We start from the raw sequence: 24,217 nt of genomic DNA, 5'->3' as shown, positions 1-24,217 counted from the left end.
CAAAAATTTAATCAGAAATACCACAACACTTCGGAAACAGCTCAAACCCAAATCCAAGCATGAATTCACCAAAAGAAACACGAAATTAATACAGAAATTCAAAACTAACACAATGCACTCAAAAACACCTGGAAGTTCAAATCAAAAATGCAAAAACAATTCAAAACCAAAACAGACATAACACGAAGCTTTGATTTAGAAAAATCAGTTCGAAAATAAGACAACAATTCGTACAAAAAAATTCCTAAAATCAAACAGATTAAATAGAGCTAAAAGCCAAACAGATTAGATAGAGCTAAAGAAACAAAAGCAAACCGCAGTGGAGGAACACAAAGAGCATTTTGATCTCGATCCATGTGAAAATCGCAGCAAATTTTCTCTTTCTATGAATCGCAAATCTTCTACCACCAACTCTAAATACAAATCGCAAGAGCTTCACACACTGAAATCGCCAGAAAGCTTCACAAACTGGAACCAGGGAGCTTCTATCTCTTGTCTATAGAAATCACACAGCTCCTCTCTCTCTCTAAAATGATAGAGCTCCACTCTCGAAAACCAGGGAACTTCTCTCTCTACAAATACAGCCGATCCTCACTCTCTAAAATCGGAGAGCTTTGCTCCCAAAATCACGTTGTTGTTACGATTTGAAAGCGTTTCAGTTATAGAGGGGCAAAAGCGTCAGGAAAATTGAATAAAACAGGCACATGTTGAAAAGGTTGGGTAATTGGGGTTTAAAAATGAAAACTGTTGATTAAGTGGGCAATCCCTTAGAGTGTTTGGGTAAGTGGGGTTAAGTGTTCCCAAAATTGAGTAAATGATCATTTCTCCTAATAAATAATATATTTTTTTTCTTCGATGACAGCCAGATCATATTAAAAACACAAAATGGGTACAAAAAAAAAAAAAAAAAAGAGAAAGCCACCAGTACTAAATTGTGCAACGTGGCGTGCAGATAGATGTTTGCTCCTCGGTTTATCAGAAGCTAGAGAGAGTGGTGCGAAAATTAAATTAGAGGAGGGCGGGCATCAGCCATGGCAGTAGCAATGAGCTACTGCTGCAGCAAGCCTTCCCCATTTCTGGGTCGATACCCAACTCGTTTTCATTTGGTAACCGCAAAACTATTCTCAATTTCAATCGCCAAGCCAGTTTGGGTCCTCCTTTCACTCTGCTATTCATTGATTTTTTTCAAGGGACTGATTGTGGAGGGTGGATTGTAATTGTAGGGGAAATCAAAACCTGGACAAGTTGCTGTTCAGGCGCCTAGAATTAGTGCATTATTTTGGGGAGCTAAAAAGTCCCCGGAGCCAAAAGAAATAGAGACCAATCTTTCACTTGGGGAATTCACTTTGATAGGCCCAGAGGTGAGTTTCCATCTTACATGGTCTTTTTACTTTTAACTGTGCGATTGTCTCATTGCTGGGTTTTTTTTTTTTTTTTTTGAAGGGAGGAATCTCAGAGGGGAAGCCTAGTAAGATATCGGTTTCAGTCATTTCTTCAATCTCTGAGGTCTCATCCACTGACTGGGATGCGTGCAGTTTGGATTGTAAGATCAAATATGGACATAACACATATCATCATAAAGTAATTGATGATTAGCTTAATATCAATCCTAGTTTAACATGGATACAAACAGTAAATCAATACTAGTGACTTAATGAATAGTGTATCAATTCATTAAGGATAGTAATCTATTGCTTAGTCTACAAGGAAGGCTACAAGTTGTGATACATTAAGAATCTAACTAGGAAACCTAAACCGATATGGATAGCTTCAATGGGAAGCTTCTTGAGGTTTAAGTCACCTATATATACAGATGAATTGGTCCCTGATTACTACCGACGTTTTGCATATTGTTCTGTCCATTGAGAAGCAAGTTGGTAAGTAACAGAAGGCTATATTCAGTGTTCGTGTTTGCAGTTGCATAAGATGGAATCCATGCCAGTAATTGCTGAAGGTAAGCCTTAATCCCTTTTATGATTGTGTGCATATGTTGTGAGCATGTATATGGTTATTTTACAATTGGTATCAGAGCATAGGCTCACAAGTATCAAAATCGTTTTAGGGTTTTGCAAAACAAACACAAAAAAAAAAAAAAAAAAAAAAAAAAAGGGGTTTTTGCTTTACGGACCAAGTCACTGATCAGGTAACTGACCATGTAACTGGTCATGTAACTGATCAAGGTAAGTTACTTAAGTCAATTGCTGCATCTGGTTAAATATCAAGTTCACGCTTCCGCTGTGATTTTTAGCAGCAAATTGGGGAAAAAGCAAAAAAAAACAGGTTTTTTCTGTGAAATTGATTTCGATTCATAGCATGATAATTGAATTTTGATTGTGCTCAAGAACACTAGTTGCATTCCCGGCGTGCGTTAGGTTAGAGTAGATGGTGACCGGATGAAATTTACAATTTCTTGATTGTTCTGTGGTTTCTTGGAATCGAAACAATTTTGATTGTGCTTGAATATGCATGATGAATTGATTGATGATATGGTATTGTATCTGTGATTGTGTAAAAATTGCATGAAGAACAAAAATCTCCCAGATTTTGTTTACACATTATTAAAATTGACAGATACGAGAGCTTAATTTTCTTACAAGGATGAATCTGGGTAGAATATAAAGTTAAAAGCTCATGGGTTTTGTGGTTTTCTGTTGGCATAAGTGATTATGATGCACAAAGCATTCTTCATTGATGTTGGCAGAAAACGATGATCAGGTAACTGACCAACTAGTCAGGTCACTGACCATGTAACTGGTCGGGTCACTGACCAAGTAACTGGTCAGGTCACTGACCATGTAACTGGTCAGGTCACTGACCATGTAACTGGCCAGGTCACTGACCATGTAACTGGCCAGGTCACTGACCATGTAACTGGCCAGGTCACTGACCATGTAACTGGCCAGGTCACTGACCATGTAACTGGCCAGGTCACTGACCAAGTAACTGGTCAGGTAACTAATCAAGTAACTGATCGAATAACAAAACTGAAATTGTGTTTTGTGTTTTAAAACTATGCTTCAGTTTTATCTTCCAAAGAAGTGGTCAAGTATGGTTTTAGAATACAAAACAGCAATATGCGTGCTTGATGAAAATAAATACGGATACTTAGAAATTTTTCTTCTGTCTAAAGATGTGGATAAATTTCTTTGGATAACTTGTTTTCATTGAACATGGTATATTGATAAAGAACTCCAGGATGTTATGCTTCTGCTCAAAAGTGTTGCTTAACATTATTTTTGGTTATGGACTGATATGAATGCAAGTATGGATTGTTTAGGTTTTCTGTATGTTCTTGTTTTGGTTGCTTAAAGCTAAATAAAACACAGAAAACTTAAAGTTATTTTCTTTACAAATTGAGAACTCACACGAATTTTTGTTTTGCTCCTTAGGTAACTCTTACATGAACTTGAACAGTGTCTTGATGCTAACTGGAACCAACTATAGAGCTTGGCTAGATTCTGTAGAGAACTATATGGGAATGCATGAGAACATAGACTATTGCTTCACTGAGGATAAACCTGAAGAGTTAACTGAAAAGAGCACTAAGAAGGAAACTGATCTTTACAAGAAGTGGCATAGATCCAATAGAATGGCTAAGAACCTCATTCGTACCTCTATGTCCAAGACTGTCAGAGGAAGTATAGAAGAACCTGAGCTAGCATCAGATTTTTTGGAACTCATAGGTGCTAAGTTTAAAGAAAGTGAAAAGGCAGAAGCTGCTAGGCTAACCAAGGAGTTTCATGATTTGAAGTACATGGGTTCAGGGGAGTTAGAGAGCATATTATGAAGATGATCAATATAAATGGCAGACTCAGGGAGCTCTTGATGGGGGTTAGGGATGAGCAGGTAGTGCATTATGCACTACATTCCTTGCCTAACAGTTTTAGTCATCTTAGGACCAGTTACAACTCTCAAAAGGGAAACTGGACTCTAGATGAACTTATATCCATCTGTGTGGATGAAGAATCTAGGATCAAGGAAGAAAAGGAACCTGCTACAACCATTAACCTCATTGAGAAGCCTAAAAGGAAAAAGCCCCAAAATAAGCTCAAGCCTATCAAAGCCATAACTAAGAGTTCAACAGCTGCAGTGGCCAAGGAAAATAGGCCATTTAGGTTCAAGTGCTACTTTTGCAAAAGAGTAGGACACATGAAAAAGGACTGCACTGGCTATAAAAATTGGTTAGCCAAAAAGGGTAAGATTTTTCTAATACAGTTTTTTCTTTAGAAATTAATCTTATAAATGTTGAACCACAGTCTTGGTGGATAGATTCAGGCTCACCTATTCATATTACTAATTCTTTGCAGGGATTCATAAGGAGGAGAATCCCAAAAAGTGATGAAGTGAACCTGTGTGTAGGCAATGGCATGAGAGTGGCAGTCAAGGCTATTGGAACCTTAAAGCTCGATTTAGGATTAGGAAAATTGTTAGTTTTGGACAATGTTTTTATGTACCTTCCATGAGAAGGAATTTGGTTTCGGTTTCTCTTTTAGTAAAATCTGGTTGTAGACTTGTTATGGATAGTAATGGAATTCTTATTTCTAAAAATTCTGTTCAAATTGGTTCTGGTGTTATTATGAATGATTATTTACAGTTAAATTGTTCAATGGCTCAACAAGAAATTTTACTTGTTGAAAATAACACAAACAGTACTAACACTTTAATAGGTGTTAAAAGAACCAAACTAAATGAAAAGTCTGCATTTTTATGGCATAGAAGACTCGGCCATGTTTCAAAAGAGAGACTGAAAATTTTGGTGAAAAACAACATCCTAAATGAACTTGATTTTTCTGATCTAACAGACTGTGTTGAATGCTTTAAGGGAAAAATAACTAATACTAGAAAGAAGACTGCATATAGAAGCCAAAATTTATTAGAACTCATACACACTGATATATGTGGACCATTTAGGCATCAAACTATCTGTGGGAATGTGTATTTTATCACATTCATTGATGACTTTTCTAGATACAGTTATATTTATCTACTTTCAGAAAAGGCACAAGCATTGAAAGCCTTTCAAATCTTTAAGTCTGAGGTAGAAAATCAACTAGAAAAGAAAATCAAAACAGTAAGGTCAGATAGAGGGGGAGAGTTCTATGGAAAGTACACTGAATCCGGCCAACAAAAGGGTCCATTTGCCTTGTTTTTGCAAGACAATGGAATTAAAGCTCAATACACAACACCCTATAATCCACAACAGAATGGTGTTGCAGAGAGAAAGAATAGGACTCTTTTGAACATGGTTAGATGCATGATGTGTACAACTGGTTTGCCTAAATTTCTGTGGGGTGAGGCTTTAAAAACTGCAAATTATATTTGCAATAGAACACCTAGCAAAGCCATAGAAAATACTGCTTTTGAGCTTTGGTGTGGCAGGAGACCTAGTCTTCATCACTGTCATGTTTGGGGATGTCATGCAGAAGCTAGGATTTATAATCCAAGCTTGAATAAACTTGACCCCAAAACTGTTAGTTGCTATTTTGTAGGTTATCCAGATAAATCTAAAGGCTATAAGTTATATTCTGCTCATCATTCACCTAGAATTTTTGAAACACATCAAGTAAAGTTTCTAAGTGAAAAAGTTCACAATACAAACCTTGAGGATTTAACCTCAGTTTTTGAGGAAATTGTGTCAGATGAGAATTTAAGTGTAGCATTGCCTTTAGAACAAGATGTAACTGATCATGTCACTGGTCACGTAACTGACTATGTCACTGACCAAGTAACTGTCCCTGGTCGAGTAACTGGTCAAGTGACTGACCATGTCACTGACCAAGTAACTGTCCCTGGTCGAGTAACTGACCAAGTCACTGACCATGTAACTGTACCTGATCAAGTCACTGCCCATGTCACTGCCCATGTCACTGACCATGTAACTACCCAAGTAACTGTACCTGGTCAAGTCACTGCCCATGTCACTGACCAAGTAACTGACCACGTAACTGGTCAAGTAACTGAACCTCAAAATCCTCCAGTAGCTCAACCTAGAAGATCACAGAGAGCAAGAAAACCAACTTATGGGGGGAAGAGAGTGACTACATTGTTTATCTACAAGAAGCAGAAATTGAAATGGACTGTGCAGAGGACAATGATCCAACTACATTTAATCAGGCCATTGAAAGTAGTGAATCTCATCAATGGCAGCTAGCAATGGAAGCAGAAATTAATTCCATGAGTCAAAATGCAGTTTGGGAATTAGTTGAACCTGACCCCAACCAGAAGCCTATAGGTTGTAAATGGGTTTTCAAAACCAAAAGAGATGCAAATGGCAATGTAGAGAGACATAAAGCAAGATTAGTTGCCAAGGGTTTTACACAGAAGGAGGGCATTGATTTTACTGAGACTTTTTCTCCAGTTTCTACAAAAGACTCGTTTAGGATAATCATGGCTTTAGTGGCTCATTTTGATATGGAGCTGCACCAGATGGATGTTAAAACAGCTTTCTTGAATGGTGAACTAGATGAAGTGATTTATATGAGGCAACCAGAAGGGTTTGTGCGAGCTGGAAGTGAAAACTTAGTGTGTAAGTTAAGAAAATCAATTTATGGCCTAAAACAAGCTTCTAGACAGTGGTACAAGAAATTTGATTCTGTGATTTCTACTTTTGGATTTACAGAAAATCTTGTTGATGAGTGTGTTTATTTGAAGACTGTTGGGAACAATTTTATTTTTCTGGTACTCTATGTGGATGATATACTTTTGGCTAGCAGTAACATTAAATTGCTTAAAGATACCAAGAGTTTTCTATCAAGGAATTTTGACATGAAAGACTTAGGAGAAGCATCCTATGTACTAGGTATTGAGATTAAAAGAGATAGGGCACAGAGACTACTTGGTTTGTCTCAACAGAATTATGTTACCAAAATTTTAAAGAGATTTGGTATGGAGAAGTGTGCAGCTGGAGAAGTTCCCATGTCCAAAGGAGATAAGTTAACCAAGAAGCAAAGTCCCAATAGTGATGTTGAGAAAGAAAATATGGAGTCAAAGCCTTATGCCAGACTTGTAGGAAGTCTCATGTATGCACAAGTCTGCACTAGGCCGGATTTGTCTTTTGCAGTAGGGATTTTGTCAAGATTCCAATCTAATCCAGGCCATGAACATTGGGTAGCTGGGAAGAAAGTGTTGAGATACCTGCAGAGAACTAAAAGTCACATGCTAGTTTATAGGCAAGTGGAGGATCTGAAACTCATTGGATTCTCAGACTCGGATTTTGCAGGGAATTATCCAGACTCCAAGAAGTCCACTTGTGGATATGTGTTCTTGCTTGCAGGAGGTGCTATTGCTTGGAAAACCATGAAACAAACACTTGTTTCAACTTCTACTATGCAAGCTGAATTTATTGCAGTATATGAAACTGTGTGTGAAGGACTTTGGATTAGGAATTTTCTCATGCAGACCAAAGTATTGAGTCACATTGTGGCTGGAACACTTGTAATTTATTGTGACAATGAGGCTGCAGTTTTCTTTAGCAAGAACAGTAAAAGGTCAAATAATTCCAAGCATATTGATCTAAAGTATTACAGTGTTAGAGAAAGAGTAAAGCATGGTGAAATAGCTGTTTTGAGTATTGACACAAATTCACAGCTAGCAGATCCTTTCACTAAGGCATTGTCAGTAGCAGCATTCCAGAAACATACAGCAAGCATTGGAATTTTAGCTAATTTAGATGCTTAGGTTCAGTAGAGAGTTAGTCCAGTTGGAGCATTTAAAATTCTAAGGTTTTTTGAGTTCTTGTGTTTTAGTTGTGATCTTTTATTTTGTTTATCACAACTTGTTTGTAATGACAGATTTTATTATTAATAAATTTTGAGGTATTTTCAGATTTTGGTTATTACTGCAGTTTTTGTTGAATGTTCTGAAAATTATCGATTTTGTGTTTAAAGTTATACTTGCTATCAGATGGCTTAAATCATGTGAAGCATGATGTTAAGGTTCAAGCAATATCTTTAAGCCATCAGTGTTCAGTAAATTTGCTTGAGTTTTTGGTTTTAGAAACATAAAGTAGGACCTAATATATGTTTACTTGTTGATACACATTAACATATATTGTATCACTTCTGGTTTGACATATGTGGATTGCAGGAGCTTGTGTTTGTGGTTTTGAAACTCTGCATTTTTGTTAAAATGTATACTGTTTCTTGCTCTGCATAAGTAACTGTGATCTGACCATGTTGGAATGGATTTTCGATTTAAGTTTGTTATCTGGCGCGCACTTCAGTAAGTTAAGTAGGTTTTGATGTTCTCTGGTGCAAATCATCGAGCATGATATGTGTGAGTCCAAGGGGGAGATTGTAAGATCAAATATGGACATAACACATATCATCATAAAGTAATTGATGATTAGCTTAATATCAATCCTAGTTTAACATGGATACAAACAGTAAATCAATACTAGTGACTTAATGAATAGTGTATCAATTCATTAAGGATAGTAATCTATTGCTTAGTCTACAAGGAAGGCTACAAGTTGTGATACATTAAGAATCTAACTAGGAAACCTAAACCGATATGGATAGCTTCAATGGGAAGCTTCTTGAGGTTTAAGTCACCTATATATACAGATGAATTGGTCCCTGATTACTACCGACGTTTTGCATATTGTTCTGTCCATTGAGAAGCAAGTTGGTAAGTAACAGAAGGCTATATTCAGTGTTCGTGTTTGCAGTTGCATAAGATGGAATCCATGCCAGTAATTGCTGAAGGTAAGCCTTAATCCCTTTTATGATTGTGTGCATATGTTGTGAGCATGTATATGGTTATTTTACATGGATGCTACCGGCCCTGATAAATATAACCCATTTCTTACTCATGCTTTTCTTTCAAGCTTGGAACTGTCGGGTTCTGCAGTCAAGGTTACCAATCCTTTCATTTTTAACTTTACCCTTTTTTTTTTTTGTCTCCCTCGTTTTCTTTAGTATCATTTGTTGCATTTGGTTTTTGTCATACTCGTCTCCAAAATTTTGGTCTCTTCCAAGAAGAGTTGAAAAACTCCTTTCCCCTTAAGTTATCATGCATCATATCTTTCTGTTTTCCATCTTGTGTGAGTACCATTAATGAGTCGGCAGTACCAACACAATTGAATCCTTTTCAGGAAACAGGATGGATTCCAAGCCATATCGTTGCCAAGGATGCAAATGAAAATACTTTGGGTGTTGTTCCACTTTATCTTAAAAGGTTTAGCATCTGCTCTGTTCTTTATATGCAAGCTCTAATTTGTTCTTATATATATATGTGTGTGTGTGTGTGTGTGTGTGTCTATATATATATACCCAAGCTTATGATTTCTGCTGACTGATCTCTTTTATTGGTGTGCAGTCATTCTTATGGTGAATTTGTTTTTGATCATTCCTGGGCTGATGCACATTATAGTTTTGGGTCAAGATATTATCCAAAGTTACAATGTTGTGTCCCTTTTACTCCAGTAACTGGCCCAAGGATTTTAGTACGGAATACCTTGTTCAAAGATCAAGTTTTTGACATCATAGTTTCTGCTCTTAAGGATCTGACGGCCAAGGTATTGAGTTAATAAACTTTTCTGGTAAGCCTTTAATTTGTTTCTGAATTTTTTTCATAGTTAGTGTGCCGATCTACAATTAAAAATATTGCTGACAAGTCTACTTTGTCTTATCAAGTCTTTCCCTGACAAGTGGGAAACTTATAAGACATGCATATCAGAGGTTTCATTGTAAATGAGTTGCTCTATTTGTGTTTCCTTAGTATAGATCATACACTCAATATTTTATTTTTCAGTGTCAACTACGGTGTTTCCTGCAGCCTAGGCAGCTATGCTATCTTACCCACTTTCTGTTATTGGAAACAAGAGGAAGTTACCCTAAGCTTGTAGTCGAGACTTTTGTTTTTTCGATTTGTACTAGGAGTTGTGCATTGGATTCGGAAATTATTATCTTAATACGGAATGAAAAAATGACATGTACATGTTCGAAATAGATGACTAGTTATGTTTTGAAGAAATTTTATTTCTTGAGCCTCTGTGCTGGTCGTGCTTTATTTTCTGGTATAAACTGGTGTTAAGTCGTATTCTTTGTCTGACTGGAATTGTTATTTGAAGGCGTCAAATTCAGTGTGGCATAAGCATGACTGATCCTATAGAGTCACAGAAAAGGTTTCTTTGAAGGGACATAATTATCACTTCGACTCGATTCTTAGAATGCAATTACAGTCTTAATCATGTCATTTAGGTTTAAATGCCAAAATGCTCTCTGACTTTTAGTGCAAATTGTCAATCTCCTACCATTCTTTTATTAATTTAAATGTTCCCCCTTTCCGACTAATCCATTGTTTTCCATCCATTTTCCTGTTATCTCCATGTGATTGGAATTTAAACTAATCTCATAAAAATGAAAAAATAAATAAATCAAGAATTGAATATTAAAAATCTCTCCTGGATCCTCTCTCTAAGACCAAAAAGAAATGTTCCTCTCTCTCTCTCTCTATACCCCCCTCTCTCTAAGAAATCTTCTCCAGCCGAAAAAGAAAGAAGTGGTAAAGATGGTGAGGAAGCATGAGAAGAAGTGAGAAGAGCTCTAGATGATTTTTTTTTTAGGATTAGATTTGGTGGTTTGTGAATCAAGAATGCTAGTATGTAGGCACATGCACATGTTGTAAATGGCTGCCAGGGATCAAATTCTGGAGCTTCAACGAACTGTAGCGATCTTCAAGGACCTTGAATGAAGGTCACAATTAGGCATCTGGGAGACTTGGACCGTCCAATAAGCTGACAGATGTACGCACATATTTGAATTTTCTGTGCTTTTTGTTGCTGAGGAATCTCAATTAAGCAATCAGTAATGGCGATACTTTACTAGAATAATTTCACTAAGAGATTAAGGATAAGTGGGAGAGCATTTTTCGCTGACGTGATTGGCATGTGACTGGAAAGTAGATGGAACACTGATTTTTGATGGAGAGGGAGGACATGACATTGACAAGTAATAAAAGAACACAAGGACTTTCTGAAATAAATAGTCGGGCTGGAGATCGTTGATTGTTACCCAAGTTGGGGGCATTTGTTATTTAGGCCTTTCACTATATTGCGATTTTCCACGTAATTACTAGTTAGTGGCTATGCAATGGCTTGTGCTCTTTCTAACTTCTATTTTTTTTCTATTTTTTATTTTTTAACTGACTTGTGCTGTTTGCAATTCGCAATGCCCTGTAAGCTTATTCTGATTTGTGTCTTATGACAGTACCAGATTTCATCACTGCACATTACCTTCCCATCTGAACAGGAGTGGGACAAACTGAGTGAAAAGGGATTTCTACAAAGAATTGGAATGCAGTACCATTGGAAAAATCGTAATTATAAAAAGTGAGTAAATAATGCTTATCATTTTTTTTTTTTGGTTTATTAATCATTCTAACATAGTCATTCCTAGTAATTGAAATTCAGTGTCTTTGTCATATTCCTTGAAGATTAATTTCTAATAGGAAATATAAAAGCAATATCTGATTAAGGGCGTACCACTGTAATATTAAGGTAATGTTAGGATAATACTGGAGATTACTAATGAATAGATTCTATGGCATGTATATATTAGCCCAGTTAGCAGTAATCTGAGCAAAATGAAATCCTTTTCTTTCCATGAATCAAATATGTGGTTGTTTGGTGACTATTTCCTGAAATAGTGACTTGCCCAATGTCATCTTACCACTAGATAAACAAACCGGATGGATCACATACGAAGGAATATGCTAGGATATCCTTTAGCATTTCCTTTGTGCCTTTAGCATCTGTAAAAAATTGGAACCTTTTTTTTTTTTTTTTGCTTGCTTTGGGGGAAGGTGAGGGCGTGCTGCTCGAGCTCAAAGATTGTGTGCATGTTAAATGTTACTGTAATCATTGTGCATTAGTTTCACATTATGGCTTATAGTATTTGCCGACCTATAGTAGTAGACTCTGTTACGCGGTGTCTCATCACGGATGCTGTATCTGAATTTCTCAACGCAATCCCAATAATTTTATAAAAAGAGGGATGCTTATTTAGATTTTTTCTCATACATCTCATCAAAAGAGATCCTCATTGTTGGGGAGAGCCAGGAACATCTTAGCTGTGTGTGTTAGATGCATGTGGAGTACTTGATTGAGGGTGGGCTAAGTCTACTAGGTCTACATGAGTTGGGTTATATTTAAAGCATTGTTCTAAAAATCTCTCTGGGCAACCGTCTAGGTCCCGCCTAGGCGCTAAAATGTAGCCAGCTGCCTCGATTAGTCTTGGCGGCGCTTAGGCATGCCGGGTTTAAGAGAAATGCTCAGAATGTTTTAATTTTCGGATCAAATACTTAAAAAACCAACTTTTGATTTTTTTAGTACTCCTTATATACTTAACTTTTTTCCCCATGTTTTCAATCAATTATTGCTAACTTTAGTTTTTTGTTTATTAGACGCTTATTTATATGTTATTATAATAAAATTAAAATAGAATACATACCTAATCCCCGCCTAAGAAATTAGGCGCTATGCCCCTCCCCAGCGCCCGCCTACTGCCTAGCTATTTTTAGAACATTGATTTAAAGTAGGTAGAAGCCTAAGTAGTATTAAGCATATGTCACAAGTTACCTGAGCTACATCTCAGATTAGCTTTATTGTTGCTCCAGGCTTGGGGTCACCCCATAGTATAGTACTATTGTGATCCAAACCATCTGTGTTTTAGATCTCCATTCCAGAATTGCCCCTGCAGGAAAACAGCAAAGTCAAGTGTATGTCACCATTTGATTTCATACTGATGGTTTCAGTGTTTTCCGGACCCACTCTGTTCGTCTATATCTGTCATCTATTACATGAGTAAACAGCTTCTGCTTATGATTTAAACAATTAGATGAGTAAATAACCGTTTACAAGTTATCTCAGCTCTTATGATTCCAAATTTCCATATGCATTGGACTCTGGCTCCATTAATCTGGAAATTTCACTTTATGTGTCCATCATTACATAGAATTAGCTGGTTTTGGTCCACAGACAAGCCAGTAAGGCCGCAGATTGCTTTGTCTTCCAAGAGGATGCGTCAGTTGAATTGGGATTCTAATCCACCTTCCTCTTTTTATGTTTTGTTGTTATCAGATGCTTCCCATACCTCTACCCAGGCACTTGTTCTGTCTGGGTTTGATGTTGATAGTTTCTTTGTATCTCTGGTTCTTTTTTATTCAAGTCGTTTCTTGCCAAAAAAAAAAAAGGGGGAAAAAAAAAGCCTCTGCTTCAGTTGATTATTTTGAGGGGAAGTTCCTTATATGGGGACCTAACAAATAGAAGGTTTTGGATCATTAGATTGCGCTGAAGGCTTGGGTCATTATATATATATATAAAATGAAGTTTAGGGCAATTCGTTACGCATACTTGAAGACAAAAGCATATTACTTTGCCAAAATAAATGTCACTAAAGGTCCATCTGTATTTATCATCACCACATTAGATTATAGAAGTCAAAAAATCAATATGACTTTGTGATCTTGTGATTGAATAGTTAAAAATAGAACTTTGTTATTTGTGAACTTTAACCAAAAAATGTTGAATAGTTAAAAATAGAACTTTGTTATTTGTGAACAGTTTTGATGAGTTCTTGATGGACATGAAGCAAAGTAAAAGGAAAAATATTCGTCAAGAGCGGAAGAAGGTTGGTCCTTTTATCATGGTTTCTTACTTTTTATTTCGTGTAATGAACTTTAACCAAAAAATGTTTATATAGAAAAATAATAAATAAGGGTTCTGATGCAATCACTTCTTCTAGAAACTTGGCTTTCCTGTTAGATTGTTTCATGTTAGCAAACATCCAGATAATACAAAATGTGTTGCTTCTTGGGAGTTGTGACCAAGATTATGTGCATGAAGAAAGTGTAAAGACTTAGTTTTATCGGATGTCGTCAAAGGGTGGAAATATTCATCACTTGAGAAGCTCCACACACATCCTATGAATGTATGTGTACACCGTACTTCCACTGACACAAAGTAAGTCTCACAAATTAAAATAACAAAAATGAAAAAGAAAAAAAATCATCAGAAGAAGAAAATCAAAATTTACACAAGCAATTGAAGATAAATGGAAATATTCATGATCATCCCATGCACCACACTGACCAACAAAAGGAAACATGAGGTTCAAAAATATATTTACACTTTCTGAGTTTTATCGGATGTCGTCAAAGTGTAAAGACTTAAATATATTTTTGAACCTCATGTTTCCTTTTGTTGGTCAGTGTGGTGCATGGGATGATCATGAATATTTCCATTTATCTTCAATTGCTTGTGTAAATTTTGATTTTCTTCTTCTGATGATTTTTTTTTCTTTTTCATTTTTGTTATTTTAATTTGTGAGACTTACTTTGTGTCAGTGGAAGTACGGTGTACACATACATTCATAGGATGTGTGTGGAGCTTCTCAAGTGTTATATACTTGTTTTTCTGCTTATACTAAGTTTTTGTACTAGAATTTGCATTTTATTTGAATATAGTGCTAAATATTTAACTCTCACGGCAGATTTTGCAGCAGAATTTGACTATGAAACGGTTGCAAGGCGATGAAATAAAGGTGTCTGTTCTAGTAACTGCAAACTCAGCTCCATTCTTTGTTGATTTCCACTTATTCTAGCAGGCATTGATTTTTAGTATGTACAATACAATTATATATCTGCATAAACAATAAAATCTTATGTAACCCATTATAGTAGTTTACAATATATTCTAGCTGATAGGTTGTTCGAACACACCTTGAGGTTGGTTACACATTATGTTACGGTGAATAACTGCAATAGGTCTTACCTCTTTAATAATGTTCTGTTGGCAGGCTAGACACTGGGATGCCTTCTATAACTTCTACCGCAACACAACTGACAACAAGTTCGTTCCTTATAAATCTCTTATGTTTGTTTGTATTTTATCCTTTTTTTCTTCTTCTTTTTTTGCTCCTCCTGAAGAAGAGATCTCTTATGTTTTACATTGCAAGATAATTTCCACCGCTAGGTTTTATGCTTTATATTGTTTTGACAACCTGTTACAAATATAAATTGCTCGAATCTTGCCTTTTCTATTTTGGTCATGAAAAAGTTTGAGTTTCATATCCTGTCCACAGGTGGGGTACCCCATACCTGACTAGGGAGTTCTTTCACAACATAGGGTCAAAGATGGGAGATCAGGTACTCCTTGTTGTTGCTGAAGAGGGGGATGAGCTTGTTGCTGGAGCTCTTAATCTTATTGGAGGAGACACGTTATTTGGACGCCTATGGGGATGCCATCCCCGAGCTTATTATCCAAGTTTGCATTTTGAAGCATGCTATTACCAGGTCTATCTATATTATTATTCTATTAGCAAGGCAGAAAGTCTATTAGGTTTTGCAGAAAAAGTGGTTCTGACTCTTGATTGACCGAAATATCTTCAAATATTGGAAACAATTTGAAAGGATGCATATACAAGATTGTTACAATTCTTTTCACTTCCCTAGGGTATCCACTCACCCAGAAGGCTGACTTCATTCCACCAACATAACCAAAATATGGATAGTTATGGGATCTCGTCCGTCCTTGAATCTCAGATGTTGATCCGAGAAACTAAGAGTTCTTTTTTGAATTTTGATATTAACTTAAAGTAGACAAGTACATAAACGTAACAGTCACTTTGTCTCAGGCAATAGAAGCTGCAATCGAACTTGATTTAAGCACAGTGGAGGCAGGAGCGCAGGGTGAGCATAAGATTCAGAGGGGTTATATGCCTGTGGCCACGTATAGCTGCCATTACCTGACTAATCAAAGTTTCAGGAAGGCCATAGAGGACTTTCTTGTGCGTGAATCAACTCAGGTGATTACATTTATATTTCTGTATTCTTGAGAATCATTCCCACTAATTTACAAAATCCTTGTATCAATTATTAGCACACCCGTCTGCTTCAGTGATGCCAATTTTCATTAATGATACTTCTTTACATGCAGGTTAAGCTTGTGATGAAACTACTGCATGATTCTGGTCCTTTTAAGGAAGGTGTACACTAATGTATTGATATGGTTTACGAGAAGCAGATATTGGTACTTTGTAAATTGTGGACGCAAGTCTTTTTTTTTTCTTTTTGTACTGAAAATTGCACTGGCAGATTCTGTACATAATTATAGTAACTAACTAAAACTTGTATAGCTGGTTTCATGTATAATCATTGAAAGTGTGGGGATAGTACCTCCCAACCAATTGCTCACTTCACCATTCATTCATTTCTCTGCTTGTGTTATGAGTCTAGGGCACAAGAGAAAAAGATACGGTGATAGAGTCCCCTTGTCTCATCAACCCACGAGATGGAACAATCCGTCCCCTGGGCTCCCCATTAACAATAAAAGAATAAGATACGGTGATCCATTCCAAACAGAACCCCATCTTTATCATAATTGCCTTCAGAAACGACCACTCAACCCGATCGTTAAGCCTTACTCATAGCTTAAAGCACAAAAACCATTCTTTCTACTCCAACGCCTTTTCAAATAATGAGAAATTTCAAAAGTCACCAAGAGTTATCGGACATCAACCTACTAAGGACAAATGCACTCTGAAAAGGAGAAATCACTGCATCCAGTAAAAGCTTCAATCTATTTGCAAGCACTTCCGAACCAATCTTGTACATACATTACACAAGCTGATCGGACGCAACTGACTCGTACTGGGGTGTTTTTGGCCTTCAGAATCAGCGTAATATAGGTATTGTTAACAGCCTTCAACCTATCCCTTCGACCCGAGAAAAACCTCAACCGCCTCCACCATGTCACCACCGACCACCATGTTTGATAGAAAGAGGGGAAAAACCATCGGGGCCTGGTGCCTTGGATGGGGGTATACCCTTTAACGCCCTGTACACTTACCTCCCCTCGACTGCTCTTGTCAAACTCCCATTATCATCATCAATAATAATACGTGGGATGGCTTCTTGAATGTTATGACTGCAGCACAAGCAACAACTTTTGAAACTTTCAATACCACTGCATCGTCATTCTAGCAAGCAACAACATTTCTTAGTTCGAAAACAGATTGATAACCACTTCGCAACTGTACGTTCATATGGTTACTAGAGATCAAGTTCTATAACGCTTGGCTTGGTATCAAAAAGTATGACATACTGATTTTTGGAAGATGTCTGGAGATGCACCAGAAGATTACAGCTAACATTGGACATTGGCAGGAGGGTTGTAGCAAAGAAGCCACACTAGAACCAGTTCTAAAAATTTACTTCCTATAATGTTATGAATTTGTTTCGCTGTGCTGAAGTACACAAAACGATCATCCAGGTCAGGAGTGAGGACAACTCGGAAACTGCAAGAGCACAAGTGCAATATATATTACACAACCTCATAACAAAATACATGTACTGACTAATCACTGCAGAAAGATAGAAAAGAAGTCCAGACTAATACATCATTGAAAATACAAGCCGTTTATTTATTTGCCTACAAAAGAAGAGACATTAAATAAATGGATGTATGCAGGTTACTGCAAACCAGACATTAGTAAACGGCTTCACGAAGCATTTCGACCCAAATATCCTTAAACTTATAGTGGAAATTCTTTCTAAACCAGTTCCGGATTTCCAGATACAATTCGTTGGGATTTTTACTCCACACTGCTCTCAACATAGCACGGCTGTGTATCTTCTTCTCCCCCAACTTCAACAAGAGATTCTGAACCCGTTCTCGATTTGCTGCCACTGGCTTTAAAACAGTACGAGGATGTTCTGCCATGAATGCACGCACAGGTCTCAGGCAACGCAGAACCTTGCCGTCCAACAAAGCAAAAGCAAAAGCTTGCACTGCACCTTTAAACTCAGTCTTATCAATAGGCAAACAATGTTCCGGAAGCTTCCACAAATGAGGACCAAAGGTTGGAGTGACATTGTATAGTACCTTGTCACTTACACAGTCATAGTAAGGTGCACTGCCCTTTGGAAGCTTGCATAAGACCCGACCACAGTCAACAAGCCATTCTGGTTCGATACAAGTAACACCGTGCATGTATGGTTTCTTTTTCTGTATCAACTCACTGTACACCAAATATTCAGGAGCAATTTTAGAAACAGATGACTGGCGGTCGAGAAAGACATTCTCATTACTCAAGCAGGTTTGATATTGATTTTTACTTCCTTTAATGCGCTTGGCAACTCTATCTGCCCAACCAGCACAGATGGCCCGGCACAAGAGGCCTTCCTCATCCAAAGAAAGAGGGATAACATCAGCCCTCCAATCATGCTCAACATCTTCCTGACTACCATGGATCCATGAAAATTCACCGCCAGACACACCACTATGATAAAAGACAAGTTTGAGTAGCTGCTCTCTCAGCTCGGATATTTCATGCATGGTTTCTGGGTGTAGAGCATTGTCCTTGCAGAAATGCAATCGGCTCTTGGAAAGTTCATAGAGCCGCAAAACATAAGCTCTGGAAAGGGCATCACTGCTATGACTACTAAAATTTTCACAAGACGCTCTCACTTTCTTCTCTTTGATCACTCTGTCTTGCTTGTCTATAACTTCACCGTGAACTGGAGCACTGGAATTTCCATCAATTAAGTCATGGTTTTCTGTGCAACTGTCTTCAAACTGACTAACAAAAATATTTGACAAACTCAAAGCTGCAGCTGAAGCAACTGCATATGCTAGTACTAAATTAGGTCGTTTATAACTTTTCTCCTTATTCAACATTTTGATGACTGTTAGGAGCATCTTAGAGTGGCGAGGACTTATGGGATAATAAGCCATGGCCTTCCCTAGAGGTGTCACTTCTCCATCCTCAGTAAGCGCTTCAAGGATCTCCAAGCAACGCTGTCCTCCATTAAGAGCATCATCATTTGGACGAGTAAGAAAAGGAAAAGCAGACAACTGGGATGCACAAGGGAGGGAAAAAAAAAGGATCGGATTACAAGAGCACTTGATACATAATAGAAGAAACAGTATCAAACAGTCTGACAAAAAAGTGAACAAAACTATGAAGATGAATAAAATATTAATAGCACACAAGTCACAAAATAACAGGGATTATTGAAAACAGATCTAACCAAGCTTTAAAAACAAGTCATAATTTTTTTTAACAGTAATAAATAGCTTAAGTCCCATCAAGAGATGTTCTGCTGTTTAAGAATAGATCAAGAATTGTTGGACTCACCTCAATGTCCATGGACTTCAAAAGAAGGATGTGACCTTCAAGAGGGACTTTGGATATTTCAGATGGGGAACTGTCATCGAAGATATTATTAAATGCTGCCGAAGAATAAAGGCGGAAACAGTGACCAGGCCCTGTTCTTCCAGCTCTTCCTGCACGTTGAACAGCCGATGCCTTACTAATCCACTGTACTTTATATATTTCACTTCCATTTTTAAAGTTGTATTCCTTTGATTTCACTTTTCCAGTATCGACAACATACTTTATCCCAGGTATAGTGACAGAGGTTTCAGCAACATTGGTGGCCACAACAACAAGCCGTTCTCCCTCCTTTACTTCATCAAATACACGATGCTGAGCTGCTGCAGGCAGCATAGAATAAAGAGGAAGAACACGCAGACAGCCTGCAAAACTATCATCTACAACCGCATCTTTTTTCCCCAAGCTGCGACTATGATTGGATTGGCTAGAGCAAGAGTCTAGAGTTCATGAAATAGGTTCTTTGCAAGTAGAATCTGAAGAAGATTTTCCAGCCAATGATTCAAAAGAGGCTTTCAGTGATGCAATGCTCACGTTCTCTCCTAAAATCTGTGCAACCTCACCATAGACTTCTGGGGTATCTTGACACAATGAATCCCCATCGTCACCAATAATTTCCAGCTCACTCTCTGTTTCTGTATCATATGAAGAACCAAACTCGTCATCTACCTCGCACTGATCTTCATCAGTGTAACTAAATACATCATTCTGATGGTTGGCTGAATGAAATGCTTCGCTGTTCTCCTTCATATTTATCTCTCCAACAGAGTTTATTACAGAACCTTCCATCACACAACACCCTTTTTTTATTTTCATAGTCAGTTCCCTTGAAGCTCTACGTAGCTGTTTACACAATACCTCCACTTCCCAGTACCCAGTGACAAACACAAGTATGCCTCCTTGTGGCATATTCTTGTGAATTTCCAAGACCTTTTTACATGCTTCCTTAGTATAATCAGCTTTAGTTGTCGTTGAGAACTGAATGTCTACTTTAAATTGTCTAGACAAAACATTTATCTCTTGTGGGGGGTCAGGAAACAGCTTCCTATAAGAAATGAAGTCTTCCACTGGCATGGTAGCACTCATAAGCACAAGCTTCAGTGGAAAAACAAGTTTCTCCCGATCTATAGATATTCCTAAATGTGAGTACTGCTGCAAAAACTCCTGCTGACGTTCATACTCTTTCTGCCATGACATGCAAATGATTATTACAATGGGTTAGATAATATAAGATCTAACTATTTGCAACAGTATTAAGATTCACCTGACGACAAATGATAACACGTGAAAGCATTCCAATGAGTGTATCTGTGCTCAAGTTCCGCTCATGCACCTCATCAAGAATTATAACAGAGTATCTCTTCAACCAAAAATCACCCTGCACAAAAGAGGTGTTCTTATGAACTACACTTGGAAGTCTCAGACAACCATACTCCAAAATGTATCAACGCATACATACTACGAATAACGTAAATCGCCTAGCATGCCGTTAATATTTTAGCAAGACACTACCATTTTTATGCAATTTTTTTTCCCTAATAGTCTTCTGAAAAATCCAAAAGCTGAAAGCTATATTGCAGCAGCCATATCCAGGTTTTTGTTTTTAACCCAAGAATATCCAATAGGCACTGGTCACTAGGTCTCCTATCAAAGGCTTACTAAAATTCCTAGTTATGTTGTAGGCTTACTAAATAAGTAGCCTGTGGAATAAATATCCATGCATGGTGAACCCTAGAATACTAACACCATGTCCAAATTTCAGAGAGATGAGTTTAAGTGGATAAGTTCATAGTCACTGGGCTTACAGAGGCATCCGTCAAATGCTTACTGAACTTCGCATTTATGGAGCAGCTTACTAAATAAGAACACTCCAAAAATTCTCATTAGTGGGTAACTTACTAATACTCAGGATATATAAAGAGAACCCACATTGTCAACCAAAGTGGGTGTGAAAAAGAAAGTACACCCTTGCACCTAAATTAACTGTTTTTAATAAATGAACAAGATTATAGTAATAAACAAGAGAACAAGAAAAAAACGAACTTCCACTTTTTTTTTTTTGCCTCTCTTTAATCTCTCACTTAAACCTCTCCACTTCATGTTTTCTACACACATTCAATGTGTTTCCCGTCTCGTACATATCAACAGTGTCTGTGTTACTATTTCAGACAGTATAATACTTGCTACAAGATCTTTTTTTTTTTTTTTTTTGGCAGATCTAAGTAGCCCATAGGCCCACAGCCATGCACAAACCATTCCAGCACCATTCCAAAGTTTTTGTTTTTATTTGTCTGAACTCAGGACCCTGAACCCGCTTCAGGGACCCAGGCTCATAACTGAGACCCCCTGCTGAACCCTACAATTGATAAATTTAAGTTGACAAGTCCAGAGCTTACTAGGGATTCATATTGCAGATGCAAAAGGAGGGTAAAGTCCATCAGTGTAATAGGTCTGCCTTACAGACAAACAGGTTCCAAAGTAAAACCCAAATAGATATACTAGCGTAGATGGAGAAATTTTTATGCTTAGCTGTCCATAACAGAACACGTAGTAAATAATATCAATTGGTCAACTAACCTGGAGTTCTCGTAGCAATATTCCATCCGTCATGAAGTTGATGGAGCAACTTTTGCCTATCTTTTTGTCATATCTAACTTGATACCCAACCTCCTCACCCACGCGTACACCAAGCTCATATGCCACACGACTAGCAGTAGCATAGACTGCAATGCGACGGGGTTGAGTAACACCAAGGATACCACTTCCAAGAGGAGACACACTTGAACCAATGCCAACTTCATAAAGAAACTATACAATGCCAAACGAAATGGGGAGTTTATAAGTTTCGAGGGGAGTTAAACAATGTATCTGGGAATGATTATTAGAACGACCAAGCATATAAAAAAATATAATGAGGAAAAAAAAAAGATAAAAGCAAACCACCTGTGGAACTTGGGTTGTTTTACCACATCCAGTCTCTCCGCGTATAATAACAGTGGAATTTTCATTTATGGCCTCCATTATCTCTTGCTCCATCATTATAATAGGAATATCACTCCTTGCCTTTACCACTTCAGGAGGTCTTGATACATGCCGCCTATTTTTCGGATCTTTCAGAATACTTGGTGCAGGAAGCTTTGAGCTGTAACTTGAATCAGGACTCTCTTCTACTTTATCCTGCATGAGATGCACCCCATACCTACGTAGTCAATAACAATATTGATAAAGCATCGAGGGATCATATAAGGACCAAATCACTCTAGATCAGATTTGATGCAAAAAAAAAAAAAAAAAATTGATCCAATCCTATAATCCGACAAATTATTGATAGCGTAAACCATATCAGATCCACTGAGTTGAAAACTTTACTGAAATAAATTAGGGGTTTACATGTAGAATAGGAATTCAAGTTACACAAATATACTCAATACCATATCCAAAATGCACATGTGATGATAAGATGCAATTAGCTGACAAATGAATTCCTATATTTGAATGAGGAAAATCTAATCCATCCAGTTAATAAAATTACAGAATCTGAGTAGAAAAATTACCATGAAGTTTATGCTTTCACTCCAGTTATGATCCATGCTAGAAGTTCCATCTTCTGGTAAAGAGTTGTTATGAATATCAGGAGGCCTTGTGCCACAAAGTAGCATTGTAGAGGAGTCCGAACAAGTAGACGTGTTCTTTTGTACCATTAACGATTGATCCTGTGTTGATTGAGTTATTTCCAACTCAGGTTCACTTTCACTGGAAGCATGGGATGTAAGTTTCAAGTGGAGTAAACCTTTGCTGCGTTTAACCTTTCTGGACTCAACCTACACGAAGAAAAAAATAGTGGGATGACTAAAGACATGAAACAAAAAAAAAGAAAAAGTAAATAAATATCAATAAGGACAAATCCAAACCTGGCCAATATTTCGTGATGACTGGAGAAGAGCCCGTGCACCCTCTGGAATCTTATATTTCCTGCTAGTGCAAAGAAAACAATTTGATCAAAGATGGGGACTAAAATAATAATCAACTATATATCAAAAAAGGCGAAAGGATCTCTCACTCTAACGCCTCAACGCTTTTTGATAGCACAAGGTCGTTTTCCTTCTCCTGCTTCAACTTGTTGAACTTCCTTTTGTGAGATGTCTGGGTTTCTCTAAGGCGTTCCTGAGGTAATCAAATTGATAAATCCTTGAGACTTAAAATACAAAATGTGAGTGATCGGTAACGCATGCAATTGCTGCCCATACATACCTCATTGGTTCGCTTTCTTTTATTATTATTCCTTCTCTTGTATGGCAACATGTTCATCAGCCAGCTCCCTTCAAGCTACCAAAATTTAAGTTAACAAGAACCAAAACACAACACTGAATCAGTTCTGAGGCTTGAGAGTTGAGAACAAACTCTGGTGCTGCGGCTGCGCGCTCAAAGTTCTTCCCTTTATCAATATATATATATATATATATAGTTATATATCGGCCAACACTTCTCATATTTGCCAGGCCGCCCCCAACACTTCTCATATTTACTGGGCCGCCCCGTTTTAGCCCTTAAAAGTTAAAACCAAAGTTTTAAATATCTGCGATATTTCTGATATATCTCCCGATATCCTCATTTTTCGATGTACAGATATGTCTTAGGGGGTGAATATCTTATCTTCTACAGTTTCTGCGAAATTTCTCCGACATCGTCAAAGTAAATGTAAAATCTTATGGAAAAAACAAAAAATATAAAAAATTAAGTAATTCTCTAAATGCAAATCTGTGTGAAGAGAGATCTCCTCAAGGTAAATTTAGATGAGTAGAAAATCCCCTCAAGGAGAATCTAGGTGATGAGAAAATTCCTTCAAGACGAATCTAGGTGAGGAGAAATACCCTCAAAGAGATTCTGGGTTAGAAATAATTCTCTAAATGCAAATTTGTGGGTGGAGGTGAAAAATATGAATATGGACAATCTTCTGTGGGTGGAGGATTAAACCAAATTACCTGTGAATGTAAGATCATACCACCTAAGATGAAGATCACGGAGTGAGAATAACTAGTCAT

The 24,217-nt window shown here is 37.3% G+C and overlaps 3 protein-coding genes across 3 annotated transcripts; 1 reads left to right on the top strand and 2 right to left on the bottom strand.

Annotated features, from left to right (window-relative positions):
• Nucleotides 1-1,031: 1,031 nt before the first annotated feature.
• On the top strand, nt 1,032-16,199 carry LOC112177907. The gene is made up of 13 exons (XM_024316147.2): nt 1,032-1,106; nt 1,224-1,361; nt 1,444-1,543; nt 8,749-8,855; nt 9,095-9,177; nt 9,319-9,517; nt 11,211-11,332; nt 13,565-13,631; nt 14,493-14,543; nt 14,799-14,851; nt 15,084-15,294; nt 15,636-15,806; nt 15,938-16,199. The coding sequence occupies exons 1-13, from the start codon at nt 1,032-1,034 to the stop codon at nt 15,995-15,997; spliced, it is 1,437 nt and encodes a 478-aa protein (XP_024171915.1). The 3' UTR covers nt 15,998-16,199.
• A 1,137-nt stretch (nt 16,200-17,336) lies between these two features.
• LOC112175566 (ATP-dependent RNA helicase DEAH13) lies at nt 17,337-19,537 on the bottom strand. Its single transcript, XM_024313250.2, has 2 exons — nt 19,140-19,537; nt 17,337-18,856 (listed from the first exon to the last, which is right to left on the bottom strand). The coding sequence occupies exons 1-2, from the start codon at nt 19,509-19,511 to the stop codon at nt 17,489-17,491; spliced, it is 1,740 nt and encodes a 579-aa protein (XP_024169018.1). The 5' UTR covers nt 19,512-19,537; the 3' UTR covers nt 17,337-17,488.
• A 52-nt stretch (nt 19,538-19,589) lies between these two features.
• LOC112175567 (ATP-dependent RNA helicase DEAH13) lies at nt 19,590-24,217 on the bottom strand. The gene is made up of 10 exons (XM_024313252.2): nt 24,158-24,217; nt 23,427-23,501; nt 23,236-23,339; nt 23,087-23,147; nt 22,898-22,996; nt 22,730-22,840; nt 22,119-22,352; nt 21,753-21,983; nt 20,440-20,553; nt 19,590-20,360 (listed from the first exon to the last, which is right to left on the bottom strand). Exons 1-10 carry the CDS (start codon nt 24,215-24,217, stop codon nt 19,623-19,625), a joined length of 1,827 nt encoding a protein of 608 aa, XP_024169020.2. The 3' UTR covers nt 19,590-19,622.

This window comes from Rosa chinensis, chromosome 7 (genome assembly GCF_002994745.2).
Source record: "Rosa chinensis cultivar Old Blush chromosome 7, RchiOBHm-V2, whole genome shotgun sequence".
In the NCBI taxonomy this organism is placed as follows: domain Eukaryota; kingdom Viridiplantae; phylum Streptophyta; class Magnoliopsida; order Rosales; family Rosaceae; genus Rosa; species Rosa chinensis.
This window is presented reverse-complemented; position numbering and strand designations above follow the sequence as displayed.

Bases quoted from the DNA above. Each gene is read 5' to 3' on its own strand.
- LOC112175566 (XM_024313250.2), bottom strand. From the start codon at position 19,511: ATGCTGCCTGCAGCAGCTCAGCATCGTGTATTTGATGAAGTAAAGGAG. The intron at 18,857-19,139 runs GTGAGTCCAACA...TGTGCATCCCAG, and splicing joins TGAAGTCCATGGACATTGAG to TTGTCTGCTTTTCCTTTTCT.
- LOC112175567 (XM_024313252.2), bottom strand. From the start codon at position 24,217: ATGACTAGTTATTCTCACTCCGTGATCTTCATCTTAGGTGGTATGATC. The intron at 23,502-24,157 runs GTAATTTGGTTT...AAATTTTGGTAG, and splicing joins GTATGATCTTACATTCACAG to CTTGAAGGGAGCTGGCTGAT. The intron at 20,554-21,752 runs GTTAGTTGACCA...TCTTTTGTGCAG, and splicing joins TATTGCTACGAGAACTCCAG to GGTGATTTTTGGTTGAAGAG.
- LOC112177907 (XM_024316147.2), top strand. From the start codon at position 1,032: ATGGCAGTAGCAATGAGCTACTGCTGCAGCAAGCCTTCCCCATTTCTG. The intron at 14,544-14,798 runs GTGTCTGTTCTA...TTCTGTTGGCAG, and splicing joins TGCAAGGCGATGAAATAAAG to GCTAGACACTGGGATGCCTT. The intron at 15,807-15,937 runs GTGATTACATTT...CTTTACATGCAG, and splicing joins TTGTGCGTGAATCAACTCAG to GTTAAGCTTGTGATGAAACT.